We start from the raw sequence: 19,568 nt of genomic DNA on the forward strand, positions 1-19,568 counted from the left end.
ACATAGTAATTGTGGGATACCATGACAAAGAAACCAATAAATAACACTCCATAAAAATAACTAAATAATTAAAAACAATAAATTACAGAATTTTTAGTAGTAATTTCAGTATTAAAAGTACGGTAATGATGCATCATGTGATGGGGAAATCACATGACTTGCTAATTTAAAGCTTTAGTCACTTAGACATACACACCTAATACACACAGGCATCTATCTACAGTTTATGGGGCCTATTTATCAAAGGTCTTGCGGACCTGATCCGACTGTGAGGATCAGGTCCGCAAGACCTTGCTGAATGCGGAGAGCAATACGCTCTCCGTATTCAGCATTGCACCAGCAGCTCACAAGACTCATGGCCAATCAGCCGCCAGCAGGCGGGTGTCAATCAACCTGATCATATTCGATGTCCGGCGATTCCTGTCCGCCTCATCAGAGCAGGCGGACAGGGTTATGGAGCAACGGTCTTTAGAAAACACGGGCCCACAAGCTCCGTTTGGAACTTGATAAATGGGCCCCTATGTCTTAGGACTGTGACAATAGCGCAGATTGCAGTTATGAAAAAAAAGGTAAAGGGGGTTAATAGCTATGGAGGCTATGACAGATAAGGGGTTAATAGTGTAGTGGTGTTAGGTTGTGCTGGTAGCGAGGGTACGTAAGGGGTTAATAATTTATAGGAGCATTATATGTATATGCATTTTCTAATATAATACATATGATTGTACTTATTCTATTTAAACAGCTGTTTATTTGCATATTTTTTTTTATAAACAATAACATTTATTTTTAGTTACATGAATTTGTTATAAAAGTCAGTAGCTGCAATTGTTACATAATAACTGCATTTGTTTAACTTTGCAATATTAAACATTATGAAGTTATGTAATAGAACCACAATTTTTTTTAAAGTAAGAAAAAAAGGTAGAGGGTGCTATATTCAAATGGATAAATGAAATAATGTAAAAAAAAGTCCAATAATAATATTAATAAATAATAAAGTTGCGGGTGTTGTCTTTTATAACAAATTTATAAAAAATAAATATTAATTGTTTAAAAAAAAATGCGAAAAAAAGCGATTTCAAATCAAAACAATAATGACAAGAATATGCGTTGTACAATAAGATACATATGAATGACTAATTGTATATACATGTATCGCCATACCTCCTATAGTTTCAATACTAAGGGTTTTTTGTTTTTATTAGCAAGGCAGATCGCAGGCATGATGTAGAGAAAGGCATTCTGTGGGTTAGCTGGGCGGCCAGGGGAGTAACCTGCATTATTTTATTATTATTATTATTATCAGTTATTTGTAGAGCGCCAACAGATTCAGCATCACTATAAACATAGGCGCGGTATACAAGGCAACATTTATAGGGAACAAATGGGTAGAGGGCCCTACTGAGAGTTGCACTGTTGTAGTCAGCTCTTATGAAGATGATCTGCAAACAGCTGGGCTCATAAGCTTACAAGCTAAGGGGGTTCAGGGGTTAGCAAAGAAGGAGAGGAACTGGGGTTAGGAAAGGTTAGTGTAGGTTCTATGCATCCCTGAACAGTATTTTTTTTTTAATACTTTATTGGATTTTACAACAGATATAAGACATAAACCAAAAGTGTAACGTACTTGTTAACATATAATAATAAACAATGAGAAAAAAGATTGAGAACTACTCTGTTGTCTATGTGGTTTTCAATTGTTCTCCTCTGGAGATGTTGCCTGTGCAACGGCAAAGAGAATGACTGGGGTGGGCGGAGCCTAGGAGGGGTCATGTGACCAGCTTTGCTGGGACTCTTTGCCATTTCCTGTTGGGGAAGAGAATATCCCACAAGTAAGGATGACGCCGTGGACCAGACACACCAATGTTGGAGAAATTGTATGCCCTGTCTAAATATTGAATGTCTAATTATACTTTACTGTCCCTTTAAAATGTCAGTGTTTACTATCCCTTTAACGTGGAGTAACAAGTAAGTCTACACTACAAGGGTGTACAGAAGTAGCATCCAGTGCTCTCATATAGTGCTTAGGACAGGTGCACTAGGCATGTGCATTTGGTGTATTTGGAAGGAAACCAATGCCAAACATGGTGGGAGCCAGTGGGAGTCGGCTATTTTCAGAGCCGGATTTCTGTGCAAATCCAAATCTTATGGTGTTGCACTTTCACAAGAAGAAATCCATCTGTGAAAAGGGTTGAATGCCGCAAGTGGCCACTTCTTCCACATTCAGCAACTAACGAAACTGCCGAATGAACATCCCTAACAGACAGACACACACAGAAATCAATAGATATTTAAAGGATTAAACAATGTGAGGAAAAATGGTGGAAATGCATCACTCGCTGTCTTGTGGAAGCGCCATTGTTGCTACTGCAGCAACGCTATTTTGTCCACAACAACATCACTGGTGAAATATTTTAAAAGCCTTTTTTGTCTGCAATTGTTTAAAGGGACAGTCTAGTCAAAATTCAACTTTCAAGATTCAGATACGGCATGTAGTTTCATCAAATTTGCTTTGTTCCTTTGGTATTCTTTGTTGAAAGCTATATTTCTAAGCCCTTGAAGACCGCCTCTGATCTCAGTGCATTTTTCACAGCTAGACAGCGCTAGTTTGTGTGTCACATATTGATAACATTGTGCTCACTCCCGTGGATTAATTTATGAATCAGCACTGATTGGCTAAAATGCAATCTGTTACAAGAACTGAGATAAAGGGGCAGTCTGCAGATGCTTAGATACAAGGTAATCACAGAGGTTAACCTCTTAAGGACATATGACGGAATTTTTCCGTCATAAAACAATTGAGCAAACTGAAAGCTGTGTCCTTAAAGGGTTAAAAGTGTATTCATATAACCGTGTTGGTTATGCAAAACAGGGAAATGGTAAATAAAGGGATTGTCTATGTTTTTAAACAATAAACATTCTGGAGTAGACTGTGCCTTTAAATGCAGGTAAAACAATGAGTTGTATAGAGCTCTGTTCAAGCACAAGAAATGACATATTACCTATTCACTACTATCTGAATGTGTCAGATATTTAGACCTAAGTTCTGAGAAACATAATTGGCTCCCTGCCCTGTGCTGCATTATGTTGCAGTCTTCAGTTGAACCAATCAGGAGGGCTGCAAAAAAAATCAGCTTGTAAAAGACCAAAAGTACAACTTTCCTCTTGTAAAATATGCCAGGCAGCTAAGAGGTTAAATACAATATATACATTTATAAAAAATTCTAACACTGCAGTTTATTGACTTAAGGTTCGAAATCCTTGTATATACAGGGTCACCTTACTGACATGATAGGGGTTACTTTGTAAAGATTTGCCATTATGTCAAAATATTTATAATTCTTATATATATATGTGCTTTGTTTCTGATACTCAAGATTTATAATCCAGAAGTGAGTCATTGTTAATTTTATTTAAGTTTAAATGGACATAAAACTTATTTTTTTTTTCAATTTTAAATAACTTTCTATTTATTTCTGTTATCTAATTTGTTTAATTCTCTTTGTATCCATTGATGAAAAGCATATTTAGGTAGGCTCATTAGTGACTGCACATGAATGTGTCTTGTCATTGGCTTTCAGCTAGCTCCCAGTGGCGTATTGCTGCTCCTTTAACAAAGGATACCAAGAGAATGAAGCAAATAGATAAAGTTGTTTAAAACTGTACGTATGATCTATCTGAATCATGAAAGAAACATTTTGGGTTTTGTGTCCCTATAATCTTGTTTTAAGCACAGAAAAAAAGCCTAAATGTTCATTGCAATGTTCTTTATTTCCCCTAATTACATTTTCATAGTCGTTATGTTTTTGATTAATGTCCCTTTAAGTTAATGTTTTTATTTTTTAATTGCTGTATATTTTTACTTTTACTTTTTTTAATTTCTGTTTGTATTGTGTGTCAGAAGGTGAATGTGTGTATCAAAATACTAGTAATTAGATTAAACTTGAATCTTGCGCTGTTTTTTCCCTCGGGGTATTTATGTTTCTTGTGTATATCTAAAAAAACTAAATCGATGCCACATTTACATCTTTAACAAATAACTGGTACAGATGCAATTGCTATTTATAAACTGCATTCTGAGGATAGTTTTCAAATTCAAGGACTGTTACTGACATAGTAATTGTGGGATACCATGACAAAGAAACCAATAAATAACACTCCATAAAAATAACTAAATAATTAAAAACAATAAATTACAGAATTTTTAGTAGTAATTTCAGTATTAAAAGTACGGTAATGATGCATCATGTGATGGGGAAATCACATGACTTGCTAATTTAAAGCTTTAGTCACTTAGACATACACACCTAATACACACAGGCATCTATCTACAGTTTATGGGGCCTATTTATCAAAGGTCTTGCGGACCTGATCCGACTGTGAGGATCAGGTCCGCAAGACCTTGCTGAATGCGGAGAGCAATACGCTCTCCGTATTCAGCATTGCACCAGCAGCTCACAAGACTCATGGCCAATCAGCCGCCAGCAGGCGGGTGTCAATCAACCTGATCATATTCGATGTCCGGCGATTCCTGTCCGCCTCATCAGAGCAGGCGGACAGGGTTATGGAGCAACGGTCTTTAGAAAACACGGGCCCACAAGCTCCGTTTGGAACTTGATAAATGGGCCCCTATGTCTTAGGACTGTGACAATAGCGCAGATTGCAGTTATGAAAAAAAAGGTAAAGGGGGTTAATAGCTATGGAGGCTATGACAGATAAGGGGTTAATAGTGTAGTGGTGTTAGGTTGTGCTGGTAGCGAGGGTACGTAAGGGGTTAATAATTTATAGGAGCATTATATGTATATGCATTTTCTAATATAATACATATGATTGTACTTATTCTATTTAAACAGCTGTTTATTTGCATATTTTTTTTTATAAACAATAACATTTATTTTTAGTTACATGAATTTGTTATAAAAGTCAGTAGCTGCAATTGTTACATAATAACTGCATTTGTTTAACTTTGCAATATTAAACATTATGAAGTTATGTAATAGAACCACAATTTTTTTTAAAGTAAGAAAAAAAGGTAGAGGGTGCTATATTCAAATGGATAAATGAAATAATGTAAAAAAAAGTCCAATAATAATATTAATAAATAATAAAGTTGCGGGTGTTGTCTTTTATAACAAATTTATAAAAAATAAATATTAATTGTTTAAAAAAAAATGCGAAAAAAAGCGATTTCAAATCAAAACAATAATGACAAGAATATGCGTTGTACAATAAGATACATATGAATGACTAATTGTATATACATGTATCGCCATACCTCCTATAGTTTCAATACTAAGGGTTTTTTGTTTTTATTAGCAAGGCAGATCGCAGGCATGATGTAGAGAAAGGCATTCTGTGGGTTAGCTGGGCGGCCAGGGGAGTAACCTGCATTATTTTATTATTATTATTATTATCAGTTATTTGTAGAGCGCCAACAGATTCAGCATCACTATAAACATAGGCGCGGTATACAAGGCAACATTTATAGGGAACAAATGGGTAGAGGGCCCTACTGAGAGTTGCACTGTTGTAGTCAGCTCTTATGAAGATGATCTGCAAACAGCTGGGCTCATAAGCTTACAAGCTAAGGGGGTTCAGGGGTTAGCAAAGAAGGAGAGGAACTGGGGTTAGGAAAGGTTAGTGTAGGTTCTATGCATCCCTGAACAGTATTTTTTTTTTTAATACTTTATTGGATTTTACAACAGATATAAGACATAAACCAAAAGTGTAACGTACTTGTTAACATATAATAATAAACAATGAGAAAAAAGATTGAGAACTACTCTGTTGTCTATGTGGTTTTCAATTGTTCTCCTCTGCAGATAAGTCCTTAAAGGGACAGTTCACCCAAAAATTTCTCCCCTTTAAATTATTCCCAATGATCCTTTCAACCTGCTAGAGTGTATTAAATTGGTTACAAGTAGCTCCTTTACTCCTATTTCAGCATTTGAAATAGCTGATTTATCCTGTAGTATCGCCACCTATACTGAACAAATTAATACTGGAGTATTGGCTATTGAATAGCCTAAGTATACACAGCCAGCAGAAGAGATTACACTCTCAGTGGGATGCAGGGTAGTTAAGTAATAAAATGATAATTTTCCATTGTTCTCCCTATGTATTGAGCTTTGGTGTTCCAGCCAAATAAAAGATAAGGAAGCAAGTCTGTTTACACAAACTTAGAACATAATGAGTTCTGATCACCTGTAAGTTCAACCCATTGTAATAGGCTATGGTTTCAAAGCACAAAATCAGCTACTTTATATACACAAATAAGCATGAAAATGGAATTTCTCAAATATTTTATACTCTGCAGTTGGTATAACAAGTCATTTAAAATGCATTAATGGAAAAACAATTTTACAGTGTACTGTCCCTTTAAGTGATGTGCAAAGTTAGTCTTGAAACATTAAACACTTTTCCTGAGAAGGAGGTTACTGCAAGTGATTTACAGGTAGACCACAAAGTTTAACATTGAGAATAAAAAAAATAAATGTAAAAAATAATAATAATAGAAAATAAAACAAAAACATAGCATTACATATGATTCCCAATCCTTACAAACATTCTATGATATCTGTATTATATATAGTGGAAGCATTGCAGTTGAGGGCCTTGTATGTCATAGAGATAATTTTTTGTTTAATCCTGGAGGCAAGAGGAAGCCGAGAGGTGCAGCAGATGAAGAGCGACGTGCAAGGAAGACGAACCTGGCAAAGGCATTCATTATGGTTTGTAAATGAGATAGGAGGCAGCTAGGGATACCAGAGAGGATGGAGTTGCAGTAGTCGAGGCTAGAAAGGATGAGATCATGGATTGAAATCTTAGTTGTGTCTTGTGTAAGGAATTATCTAATTTTAGCAATGTTTTAAAGGTGGAAGTGACAGGATTTGACCAAGGACTGAATGTGAGGAGTGAAAGAAAGATCTGAGTCAAGTGTGACCCCAAGACATTGGGCATGCAGAGTAGGGGTAATGATAGAGTTATCAACAGTTATAGAAAAATGGGGGTTAGAGGTTTTGGAAGAATGGTAGAAATCAATGAGCTCAGTTTTGGAGAGATTTAGCTTACGGTAGTAAGAGGACATCCAGGATGGGATATGAGAAAGACAGTTAGTGGCACAGGTTAGCAAGGTAGGAGATAGGTCTGCAGCAGAGAGGTAGATTCATCAGCATACAAATTGTATTGAAATCCATTTGACTTTATTAAGGAACCTAATGATGACATATAGATTCAGAAGAGAAGGGGACCGAGCACAGAGCCTTGCAGTACCCCAACAGAAAGTGGTAACGGGGCAGAGGATGCTCCAGAGAAGGCTACACTAAAGGTAGGGTTTGACAGGTAAGTAGAGAACCATGAAAGGACTGTGTCGCAAATGCAGAAGGATTGGGGGTTTGCAGCAAAAGAGGGTGGTCAACAGTATCAAACGCTGCAGACAGATCAAGGAGGATAACTAGCTTTTTAAGAAGCTTTGAGGGAAGAGGGAGTAGGGAAATAGGGCAGTAGTTGGATGGGGAGGTTGGGGTGTGACCAGTGCATGTTAGATGAAGGAGAGATTGAAGGAGAGATTAAAAATGTGTGTGAGTTTAGGGGTAAGGGTAGAAGAGAGGGAGTGGAGTAGCTGTGAGGGGACGTGGTCGAGGGGACAGGTAGCAAGGTGAGAGGACAGTATAAGGGCAGAAACTTTTCTTCAGTAATAGGGGCAAAAGAGCTAAATTTACAGCTATGTTAGTTTTGGATGATGGCAAGCTTTTGAGGGGGGTGTGGGAGACTGGTAGTATGTTGAGAGCTGATTTAATTTCTGATGGAGTCTATTTTGTTATTGAAGTGGCTGAAAGGGAAGTTGTGTTAGGAGGTGGGGGTGGTATTGAAAGTGGAGAACAGACATTTTGGATTTGAAGAAAGAGTAGAGATAAGAGTAGAGAAGTAATGTTGCTTATAAAGGTCAAGGGCAGAATAGTAGGAGTTCAAGAGGAACTGGAAGTGAAGAAAGTCAGCTGAACTCCGAGATTTTCTCCAGTGTCGCTGAGCAGTACGGGAACAGCTGCGTAGGTAGCGTGTCAGAGAAGTATGCCAGGGCTGAGGGTGAGTGTGTGATTTCCGAGCTATGGTAGGAGGGACCAAATTGTCAAGGACCAATGTAAGGGTGGAATTATAGTGGCAGATAGAGTGTTCAGGGCAGGGAAAAAAATGAGTGAATTGCAGAAGTTGTTTTGCAGAGGAGGTAGTGGGATTGTCAACAGGGATGCTAAAGTCACCAAGAATGAGGGTAGGGGTGTCTGAGGAAAGAAAATAAGGTAGCCAGGCAGAAAAGTGATCTAGAAATTTAGTTGAGGTGCCGGGGGGGGGGGAGGGGGGTATATGACTGCACAATGTACAGAGAGGGGAGAGAATAAGTGAATCATGTGGGTTTCGAATTAGGAAAATGTGAGGGAAGAGATGGGTTGTATTTGTTGAAAGGTGTAATGAGAGGAAAGTAAAATACCTACACCACCTCCGTGTCTATTACCATACCTAGTAGTGTGGCTGAAGTGGAGACCCCCATGTGACAGTGTAGCAACAAAACAAAGTAAACCCAGCAATCGAGAAACGGCCTGAATCAGCCAGGTGCGCGTAAGTCCAGCTAGCGAGTGCGACCACTAGCCATACAATAATGAACAATATAATGTTTCCACAGCACCTATAAATATAAAATGTCCTTTATTTGCAACACTTGGACAGAGTCTTATGCGACGTTAAGGGACTGCGTTCCCGAAACGTTGCATAAGATTCTGTCCAAGTGTTGCTGTGTGCTGTGGAAACATTATATTGTTCATTAATGTGACAGTGTAGCAGTGGATGCTGTGCCTGAAGGAGAAAGCCAGGTTTCTGTGCGAGCCAGAAGGTTGATGGAGTGGGAGATAAAAAGGTCATGGATAGAAGTGAGCTTGTTGCAAACAGAGTGAGAGTTCCAGAGTGCACAAGTGACGGGGGTGGTGGCTTTAGATACAAGAGGAATTTGAGTAAGGTTACCAGAGTTTTGTTTTCCAAGTCTATGGAAAGGCACACATGGGTGTGCAAGGCTAGGAAATTGTGAGGGACCAGGTTTAGGGAAGATGTCACCAACAGCTAGTATAAGCAAGAGGGAGAGTGACATGAGATGAGATGCAGATTTGAAGTAGACTGTTTTTGGCATGAGGAGGAAAGAGTGTGTTTAGGAATGTGTGAAGTTCATGAGTACAAAAGTGAGGTGTGGGTAAGAGAGATGGGCTAATGAATAGTGCAGGTGGTGAGTGGGAAGGAGTAATTGAATAGCGTAGTTTGTTACAGAGACAAGAGGAAGCAAAAAGGAACAGGGAGATATTGAGCATTTTTACAAAAGAGGGAAACACAGTATTACAACAGAACTTGTCTTGTCCTTTGTCCAATCCTTGTTCTAATTCTTGTATAATTATTTGCCAAATTTTTAATGCTTTACTTATAAATGCTCACTTAAAGGGACAGTCTACACTAGAATTCAGTTATATTATTATACTTTTTACCTCAGTAATTACCTTGTATCTAAGCCTCTGCAGATTTCCCCCTTATTTCAGTTCTGTTGACAGACTTGCATTTTAGCCAATCAGTGCTGATTCCTAGGTAAGTCCACATGCATGAGCACAATGTTATCTATATTATCTATATGGCACACATGAACTAACACCCTCTAGTTGTCAAAAAATGACAAAATTCAATCAGATAAGAAGTGGCATTGAAGGGCTCAAAAATTTTCATATGCGCCTACCTAGGTTTAGCTTTTAACTAAGAATACCAAGAGAACAAAGCAAAATTGATGATACAAGTAAATTGGAAAGTTGTTTCAATTTAAATGCACAATCAGCTAGATTAAAATCTGTGTGTTCGTCTTTTAACGCTGAAAATATGGTCATTTCAGAGTTAAAACAGCACTGCAGCCATTACAAGTCTTGTCAATATAGGTGTACCGCAAGCCTTTTAGCCTGTAACGCAATGTCAGTATTCGTAAAAATTATGTTTTTTAATGGGATTCCCATAGCGCTGGTATTACGAGTTTTTCTCCCCAAAATAAAAAACCTAACTCTAACAAAAACCTAAGCTACCCATTGCCCTGAAAAGGGCATTTGTATAGGCATTGCCCTTAAAAGTGCATTTAGCTCTTTTGCTGCCCAAACCCTAATCTAAAAAAAAAACCCACCCAAGAAACCCTTAAAGAAACACTAACCCCCGACGATCCACTTACAGTTTTTGAAGTCCCGCTTGCACAAATCTTCATCCCGGCGGAGAAGTCCTCATCTAGGCAGTGAGAGGTCTTCATCCAGATGGCCTCTTCAATCTTCATCCCGGCGGCGAAGTCCTCATCCAAGCGGCAAGAAGTCTTCATCCAGACGCCCTCTTCAACCTTCATCCAGGCGGCATCTTCTATCTTGATCCCGGCGGCGCGGAGCGGGTCCATCCTGAAGACATTCGGCACAGAGCATCCTCTTCATACGGTCGCCACCGTACACTGAATCTTCAATGCAAGGATTTGAATGTTCAAATCAGCCAATAGGATTTAAGCAGCTCTTATTCTTTTGGCTGATTCATCATCCAATAGAATTAGAGCTGCTTAAATCCTATTGGCTGATTTGAACAGCCAATACGATTTTAGAAACTCTAATTCCTATTGCATTGAAGATTCAGTGTACGGCGGCGGCCGTATGAAGAGGATGCTCCACGCCATATGTCTTCAGGATGGATCCGCTCCTCGTCGCCGGGATCAAGATAGAAGATGCCGTCTGGATGAAGATTGAAGAGGCCGTCTGGATGAAGACTTCTCGCTGCTGGAATGAGGACTTAACCGTTGGGATGAAGATTGAAGAGGCCGTCTGGATGAAGACTTCGTGCCGCCTGTACGAGGACTTCTCCGCCGGGATGAAGATCATTCAAGTGGAACTTCAAAAACTGTAAGTGGATCATTGGGGTTAGTGTTTTTTTAAGGGTTTTTTGGGTGTTTTTTTTTTTAGATTAGGGTTTGGGCAGCAAAAGAGCTAAATGCCCTTTTAAGAGCAATGCCCATATAAATGCCCTTTTCAGGGCAATGGGTAGCTTAGGTTTTTTAAATAGTTCTTTTTATTTTGTGGGTTTGGGGGGGTTTGTAATGTTAGTGGGTATTTGTATTTTGTTTTCCACAAAAAGAGCTGATATCTTTAGGGCAATGCCCTACAAAAGGCCCTTTTAAGGGCCCTGCTAAAGGCTATTTTAAGAACCCTTGGTAGTTTAGGGGGTGGGGGTCTGTATACTGTTAGGGGGTGTTTGTTTGTTTTTTGTAGCAAAAGAGCTGTTTAACTTAGGGCAATGCCCTACAAAAGGCCATTTTAAGGGCCCCCTAAAAGGCCCTTTTAAGGGCCCTTGGTAGTTTGGGGAGGTGGGGGTTTGTATACTGTTAGGGGCTGTTTAACTTAGGGCAATGCCCTACAAAAGGCCCTTTTAATGTCCCTTGGTAGTTTATTCTAGGTTAGGCTTTTTTATTTTGGGGTGTTTTTTTCTTTTAAAAGGGTATTAGAATAGGAATAATTTGTATTTTTTTAGATAATTTCGGGGTTTTTTTTGTAATGGTAGGCTTTTTTATTTTTTGTAATTTTAGGTTTTAGTGTAAGGTAGCTTATGTTTTATTTGACAAGTTTGTATTTATTTTAACTAGGTAGCTATTAAATAGTTAATAACTATTTACTAACTAGTCTACCTAGTTAAAATAAATACAAACTTATCTGTGAAATAAAAATAAAACCTAAGCTAGCTACAATATAACTATTCGTTATATTGTAGTTAGCTTAGGTTTTATTTCATAGGTATGTATTTCATTTTAAAAAGGTATTATTTAGTTAATAATTGTAAATTTAATTTAGATCTATTTTAATTATGTTAAAGTTAGGGGGTGTTAAGGTTAGGGGTAGGTTTAGGGGAAGCTGTAGGGTTTAATAGTTTAATTTAGGTTGTTGTGATGTAGGGGGCTGGCAGTTTAAGGGTTAATAGGTTTATTTAGAGGTAGTGATGTGGGAGGCCAGAGGTTTAGGGGTTAATAACTTTATTTAGTTGCGGCGATGTCGGGGAGCGGTGGAATAGGGGTTAATAACTTTAATATAGTGGTGGTGAAGTTGGGGTTTGGTGGAATAGGGGTTAATAACTTTAGTATAGTGGCGACGATATAGGGAGCGGCAGGTTAGGGGTTAATACCTTTATTTAGGTGGTGACAATATCGGGAGCGGCGGATTAGGGGTTAATAACTTAAGCAGACGTCGGCGTTGTCGGGGGCAGCAGATTAGGGGTGTTTAGACTTAGGGTTTATGTTAGGGTGTTAGGTTTAAACGTTATTTTCTTTTTCCCCATAGACATCAATGGGGCTGCATTACGGAGCTTTTCTTTCCGCGATCGCAGGTGTTAGACTTTTTTCTGACCCGCTCTCCCCATTGATGTCTATGGGGAAAGCGTGCACAAGCACGTCAAAACAGTGCTTGTTTTGTGTGCGGTATGGAGCTTAAAAGCCCCATATCGCATGCACAAGCCGGGTTTTGAAAAACTTGTAATGACTGCGCTATAGGGGCTTAAATAATGCAACTTTTCTTGTGTTTGTTAATTTCCCTATAGCGCGCATAACTTGTAATCTAGGCGAATGTGAATCATGAAAGTTTATTTTTTTTACTAGACTGTCTCTTTAAGAGATGTGAACATTTGGGGCCTGATCTGATATGCAGCGTCGCCAGCAAAAGCCGGCGACGACAAATTTTGCGGGGGTTTGATATCACATATACTGCGTAACCTAGAAGTTATGCTCGTATATTTCTGCCTTAGGCCGTAGTTTCTTGGCCCATAGACAGGTATACCAAACCCGGGCAGTTTGGTATCCAATATACAGTGTAAGGACTTACGTGGCGAAAATGGAGAAATCTTACTCCATTTTCACCTCGCCACAAAATTGCAGGCGTAGTAAGCCTTACGCTGAGTATTGGAGCCCCGTAACTCCCTAAACTACCTGCAAAATAAAACCTAACACCTAACGAATGCGCAATGTCTATCTACCTGTCAACTGCAATCCCCCGCCGCAATCCCTAATAAAGTGCTTAACCTCTAAACCGCTGCTCCCGGACCCCGCCGCCACCTACATTAAATGTCTAACTCCCTAATGTGATCCCCCTACACCGCCGCTACCTATTTTAACTATATTACCCCCTAATGTGAGCCCCCTACCCCGCCGCCACCTACATTAACTATATTACCCCCTAAAATGACCCCCTTACACTGCCGCCACCTATATTAAAATTATTAACCCCTAATCTAATCCCCCTACACCGCCGCCAGCTATATTAAATGTATTAACCCCTAATCTAATCTCCCTACACCGCCACCACCTATAATAAATGTATTACCCCCTAAAATACTAGTGTCCCTACACTGCATTTCCCGAAAGTAATCAGCTCTATTACAAGCCCTTAAAAGGGCCTTTTGCGGGGCATTGCCCCAAAGTAATCAGCTCTTTTACCTGTAATCTGACCTCCGTACACCGCCACCACCTATATTAAATATATTAACCCCTAATCTAATCCCCCTACACCGCCGCTACCTATATTAAATATATTAACCCCTAATCTGACCCCCCTGCACCGCCGCCACCTATATTAACTATATTAACCCTAATTGTATTAGGGTTAATATAGTTAATATAGTTATTATATTATATATATTATTAATATAGTTAATAATTAATATAGTTATTATATTATATATATTAACTATATTAACCCTATCTAACCCTAACACCCCTAACTTAATTATTATTGCAATAAATCTAAATAATATTAATATTATTAACTAAAATATTCCTATTTAAAACTAAATACTTACCTATAAAATAAACCCTAAGATAGCTACAATATAATTAATAATTACATTGTAGCTATTTTAGGGTTTATATTTATTTTACAGGTAACTTGGTATTTATTTTAACTAGGTACAACAGCTATTAAATAGTTAATAACTATTTAATAGCTACCTAGTTAAAATAATTACCAATTTACCTGTGAAATAAATCCAAACCTAAGTTACAAATACACCTACACTATCAATAAATTAATTAAATAAACTACAATTATCTAAACTAAAATATAATTAAATACACTAAACTAAATTACAAAAAACAAACACACACTAAATTACAAAAAATAAAAAAAGATTACAAGAATTTTAAGCTAATTACACATAATCTAAGCCCCCTAATAAAATAACAAAGCCCCCCAAAATAAAAAAATGTCCCTACCTTAAACTAAATTACAAAAAGTAATCAGCTCTATTACGAGCCCTTAAAAGGGCCTTTTGTGGGGCGTTGCCCCAAAGTAATCAACTCTTTTACCTGTGGAAAAAAAGAACAACCCCCCCCATTACAACCCACCACCCACACACCCCTACTCTAAAACCCACCCTATCCCCCCTTAAAAAAGTCTAACCCCCAAGTGGTCCTTACCTGTCCTGAAGACCTGCGGAGAAGGTCCTGTTCCAGACGGAGAAGTCTTCTTCCAGGCGGCGACCTCTTCTTCTTCCAGGAACCAGCTGGCGCGGAGCGGAGGAGTTGAAGACCGATGACCGCGGAGCTGAAGAGCGTCCTCTCTGGAACTGAAGACCGGCTATGCAGGAACTGAAGATCGGCGAGGCTGGAACTGAAGACCGGAGCCATGGAGCATGGAGGATCCTCTTCATACGATCGCCGCCGTACACTGAATAGGAATTCAAGGTACTCGATTAAAAATGGTGTCCCTTGAATTCCTATTGGCTGATTTGAGCCTTCAAATTCAAATCAGCCAATCGGATGAGAGCTACTTTAATTCTATTGGCTGATTTGAATAGCCAATAGAATAAGAGCTACTGTAATTCTATTGGCTGATTAGAATAGCCAATAGAATTACAGTAGCTCTTATTCTATTGGCTATTCAAATCAGCCAATAGAATTAAAGTAGCTTTTTATCCGATTGGCTGATTTGAATTTGAAGGCTCAAATCAGCCAATAGGAATTCAAGGGACGCCATTTTTAATCGCGTACCTTGAATTCCTATTCAGTGTACAGCGGCGATCGTATGAAGAGGATCCTCCACGCTCCATGGCTCCGGTCTTCAGTTCCAGCGTTGCCTATTTTCAGTTCCTGCATCGCCGGTCTTCAGTTCCAGAGAGGACGGTCTTCAGCTCCGCAGTCATCGGTCTTCAACTCCTCCGCGCCGGCTGGTTCCTAGAAGAAGAAGAGGTCGCCGCCTGGAAGAAGACTTCTCCGCCTGGAACAGGACCTTCTCCACCGGTCTTCAGGACAGGTAAGGGCCACTTGGGGGTTAGACTTAGTTTTTTTTCAGGGGGGATAGGGTGGGTTTTAGAGTAGGGGTGTGTGGGTGGTGGGTTGTAATGGGGGGGGGGTCTTTTTTCCACAGGTAAAAGAGCTGATTACTTTGGGGCAATGCCCCACAAAAGGCCCTTTTAAGGGCTGATAATAGAGCTGATTACTTTTTGTAATTTAGTTTAGGGTAGGGACATTTTTTTATTTTGGGGGCTTTGTTATTTTATTAGGGGGCTTAGATAAGGTGTAATTAGCTTAAAATTCTTGCAATCTTTTTTTATTTTTTGTAATTTAGTGTTTGTTTGTTTTTGTAATTTAGTTTAGTGTATTTAATTATATTTTAGTTTAGATAATTGTAGTTTATTTAATTAATTTATTGATAGTGTAGGTGTATTTGTAACTTAGGTTAGGATTTATTTTACAGGTAAATTGGTAATTATTTAAACTAGGTAGCTATTAAATAGTTATTAACTATTTAATAGCTATTGTACCTAGTTAAAATAAATACCAAGTTACCTGTAAAATAAATATAAACCCTAAAATAGCTATAATGTAATTATTAATTATATTGTAGCTATCTTAGGGTTTATTTTATAGGTAAGTATTTAGTTTTAAATAGGAATATTTTAGTTAATAATATTAATATTATTTAGATTTTTTGCAATAATAATTAAGTTAGGGGTGTTAGGGTTAGATGGGGTTAATATAGTTAATATATATAATATAATAACTATATTAACTATATTAACCCTAATATAATTAGGGTTAATATAGTTAATATAGGTGGCGGCGGTGTAGGGGGGTCAGATTAGGGGTTAATATATTTAATATAGGTAGCGGCGGTGTAGGGGGATTAGATTAGGGGTTAATATATTTAATATAGGTGGCGGCGGTGTAGGGGGATTAGATTAGTATGGATCTTAGTGGTTAAAGTAACACTACACCCAAAAATTTTCTTTCATGATTCAAGTGGAGAATACAATTTTAAACATCATTCCAATTTACTTCTATTATCTAGTTTGCTTCATTATTTAGCTATCCTCTGTTGAAGAAATAGCAATGCACATGGGTGAGCCAATCATATGAGGCATCTATGTACAGCAACCAATCAGCAGCTACTGAGCATATCTAGATATGCTTTTCAGCACAGTATATCAAGAGAATAAAGCAAATTAGATAATAGAAGTAAATTAGAAAGATGTTTAAAATTGCATGCTCTTTCTAAACCATAAAAGAAAAAAATTGGGTTTCATGTCCCTTTAAGGTATTTATTGCATTAGAGGGTTTGATGGTTTAGGGAATAGTAGCATCTAAGTGTTCTAAGTGTTTAGGGGGTTTATCACTGTTGAGGATTTTGTAATTTAGGGATAAATCATAAAATAGGGGTTCCAGTTCCAGTGGTTAGAGGGATGATATTCATTGCTTTAATGTAAACAGCTTTGTGCTAGTGCAGTGTACATAAATCCAAAAAACAACGTAAAGCACAAAAAAAAAAAAAAAATAACAATTTACTTGCAGTCAGTGGGTAAATATGCAAACGCCGTAGAGAACACTTTCATTTTACAATGTTCGCCTATTTGGGACATGATTTGTAATTTAACCCACAGTAAGAAAAGAGAATTTGTTAAACACGAGTATTTTACTTTTACCCAAACATATTGCTTTAAATTTCTACTTCACTAATTCAATTTTAAAACTCTCCATTAAAAGGATGATTTATCAAGCCCTTCTCCTCCCTATGACTGCAGGTCCTAACAAGAGAACCTGCAGTCAGTATTAATAAAGCAGCAGTCATCAGACAGCTCCTGCCCACATGTGATTGGCTGTGCGCCGGCAGGGGGCAAGATTGCACACGTGGACAAAATAGCGCTCGTGTGTAATGTAAAATTTAGTCAGCGGTTTTCTGCCCACCAGAGGAGAGCTGGGGAGAACAAGGGCAAATATGTATGCCCCTGTCTGCCCTTGATTGATAAATAAAGCCCTAAGAATCTGGATGTATTTTATATCACTGTCTTAATCTCTTTATCTCCTGCCCTATAACTTTATTAATGTTCCTTCTTCACAGATGTACTTAACAATTATTTTAATCAGATTTTTAGTCACATGCTCCTTAGTCTCTATAAAAAAGACTCCTTGATAAATTGATGTTATATAAAACCAAACCACAGCTGCACACAATGGGATTTACAATAATGTAATTCCAGTTTAATAACTAAATTCCTGTTGCCTTACCTTGACCAAATCTGGCAGTCCTGTACACCTCCTCCGCTCCTTTGTAACCCAACATCCTGCAAACTACGTCCCCATCTTTCTTGTCCCAGCTGTCGTCACATACAGTTCCCCATTTTTTATCATGAAACACTTCTACTCGTCCTTCATGAGGTCCAGAACCGTTCACCAGTCTAATCACACTTTCCTCTACCAGAGCTAAAATAAATAAGAAACAACCATTTACTTGAACACTTTAGAAGTTAAATTATTTATTTTTGATTTAGACAGAGCATGCAAATTTAGATCACTTTCCAATTTACTTTTATTATCAAATTAGGTTCATTCTCTTGGTATAATTTGTTGAAAAGTTAACCTAACTCTTAGGAAATCAGGAGTGTACACGTGTCTTTAACACTCTTTGGCAGCAGTGTTTACCGCTATGCATAACCTTTGTTGGAAACACTGACACATGCTTGCTCCTGAGCACCAAAGAGCTTACCTAGGCATTCTTTTCAACCAAGGATACCAAAAGATCAATGCAAATTTGATAACAGGAGTGCATACCTCCCAACATTTCAAACACCCCCAACTGAGCAAAAGTGTGATATGTGGTGGGAAGAAGCAGGGATGGGGGTCTGGGGAGTGGGGTTAACAAGTGGCAGAACATAACACACATTAAGTTTTTTTAAAAAGTATAAGCATTCTGATAACTGACTTTTGTTACTAGGGGGACGCTTTCCGGTTACCTAGGTAACCACACCCAGCCTCCTTCTCCAGTCTGCAACCGGTAATGTGTGCAGCCTTGGCATGAAGCAAACTTTTTAGCTGACAGCAGAATGAATATTCCTAACAAATTAAAGCTGTTACTTTTTTTTTGTACAGTGTTTTTCTTATGTTTGTACATGATGCTCCTGAGGTTTAGCCGGTATTAAATGCTCTGTGTAAAAAAAAGTCATTTGGAGCAGTATATAAATCCTACAAAAACTTTAGCCAAAAGAAGTTTAAACTGCAAAAAATGAAACTATTCAGCTGAGCAGACACATTGCCCTGACTGCTGCTGCTGCGCCGGCACCCTTCACACCCCCTTCCTGCATCGCTGCGCCACCCCCCACCGCCGTTGCCCCCCCCCCTGCTACACAGTGATTGGACTTTTTTCTACTTTTATTTGTAGCAACGGTTTGATATCAGCCTGTCCCTTGTCCTCTCACCCTCCTGCCTGGGTAGTAAGACCGAATCTCTAACATGCAGGATTAGAAGCAATGCCTGCTTTATGTGACATAATAATGGAGACTGGGTGCGGTCACTCCTCACACTGTAGGGATAGGGCTAGGAGTATGTTGCAAAACCCATCGTATAAACAGCCCGGGATTAATGCCTGAGCTCAAAGCCTGAACTCAAAGATGACTCAACACGGCACGTGCAGTCATATGCACCCAAAACCAATGCCTGTGTATTGGTAGCATGTGGTCATGTGATGACCATGTATGGGCCAATAGAATTAAAAAAATTAAAAAAAAAAAAGTTTTTTTTTTAAAAAAAAAATGCATGGGGCAATGCGGGACAGACGTCAATCTTCCCGGGACAGACCCATAAAATCCAGACTGTCCTGCGAAAATCAGGACAGTTGGGGGGTTGCCTGAACTGGAAAGCTATAAAAAAATTGTATGATCTATTTCAATAGCAATAGTTTCATTTTGACTTTACTACTGATTTAAGTAAATAAAGACATGACATCATGGGCAATGGGCACAACTTTACTAAACATAATTGTATAACAAACACAAAAAAGGGTTAATCGCAAACTATCTATTTTCAGCGTGCTTTTTCGGGTATCTCAATAACAAAATTCGAATTGCTGTTGATACTCCTCAAGTATGACAATGTAAAAAAAAATTATTATTTGCCTTGTGAAATCATTATTTGCCTTGTGAAATCATTATTTGCCTTGTGAAATCATTATTTGCCTTGTGAAATCATTATTTGCCTTGTGAAATCATTATTTGCCTTGCTAGTC

General features: G+C 38.3%; 1 protein-coding gene across 1 annotated transcript in view; it reads right to left on the minus strand.

Annotated features, from left to right (window-relative positions):
* The window catches only part of SCARA5 (scavenger receptor class A member 5), an 807,029-nt gene that overhangs the window by 52,558 nt on the left and 734,903 nt on the right, over positions 1–19,568 (minus strand). Inside the window, exon 8 of the mRNA XM_053709505.1 lies at positions 17,576–17,770. Coding sequence (XP_053565480.1) covers positions 17,576–17,770 — 195 coding nt within the window. The remainder of the gene's footprint in view (positions 1–17,575; positions 17,771–19,568) is intronic.

The sequence above is a fragment of the Bombina bombina genome, chromosome 4, assembly GCF_027579735.1.
Source record: "Bombina bombina isolate aBomBom1 chromosome 4, aBomBom1.pri, whole genome shotgun sequence".
In the NCBI taxonomy this organism is placed as follows: Eukaryota; Metazoa; Chordata; class Amphibia; order Anura; family Bombinatoridae; genus Bombina; species Bombina bombina.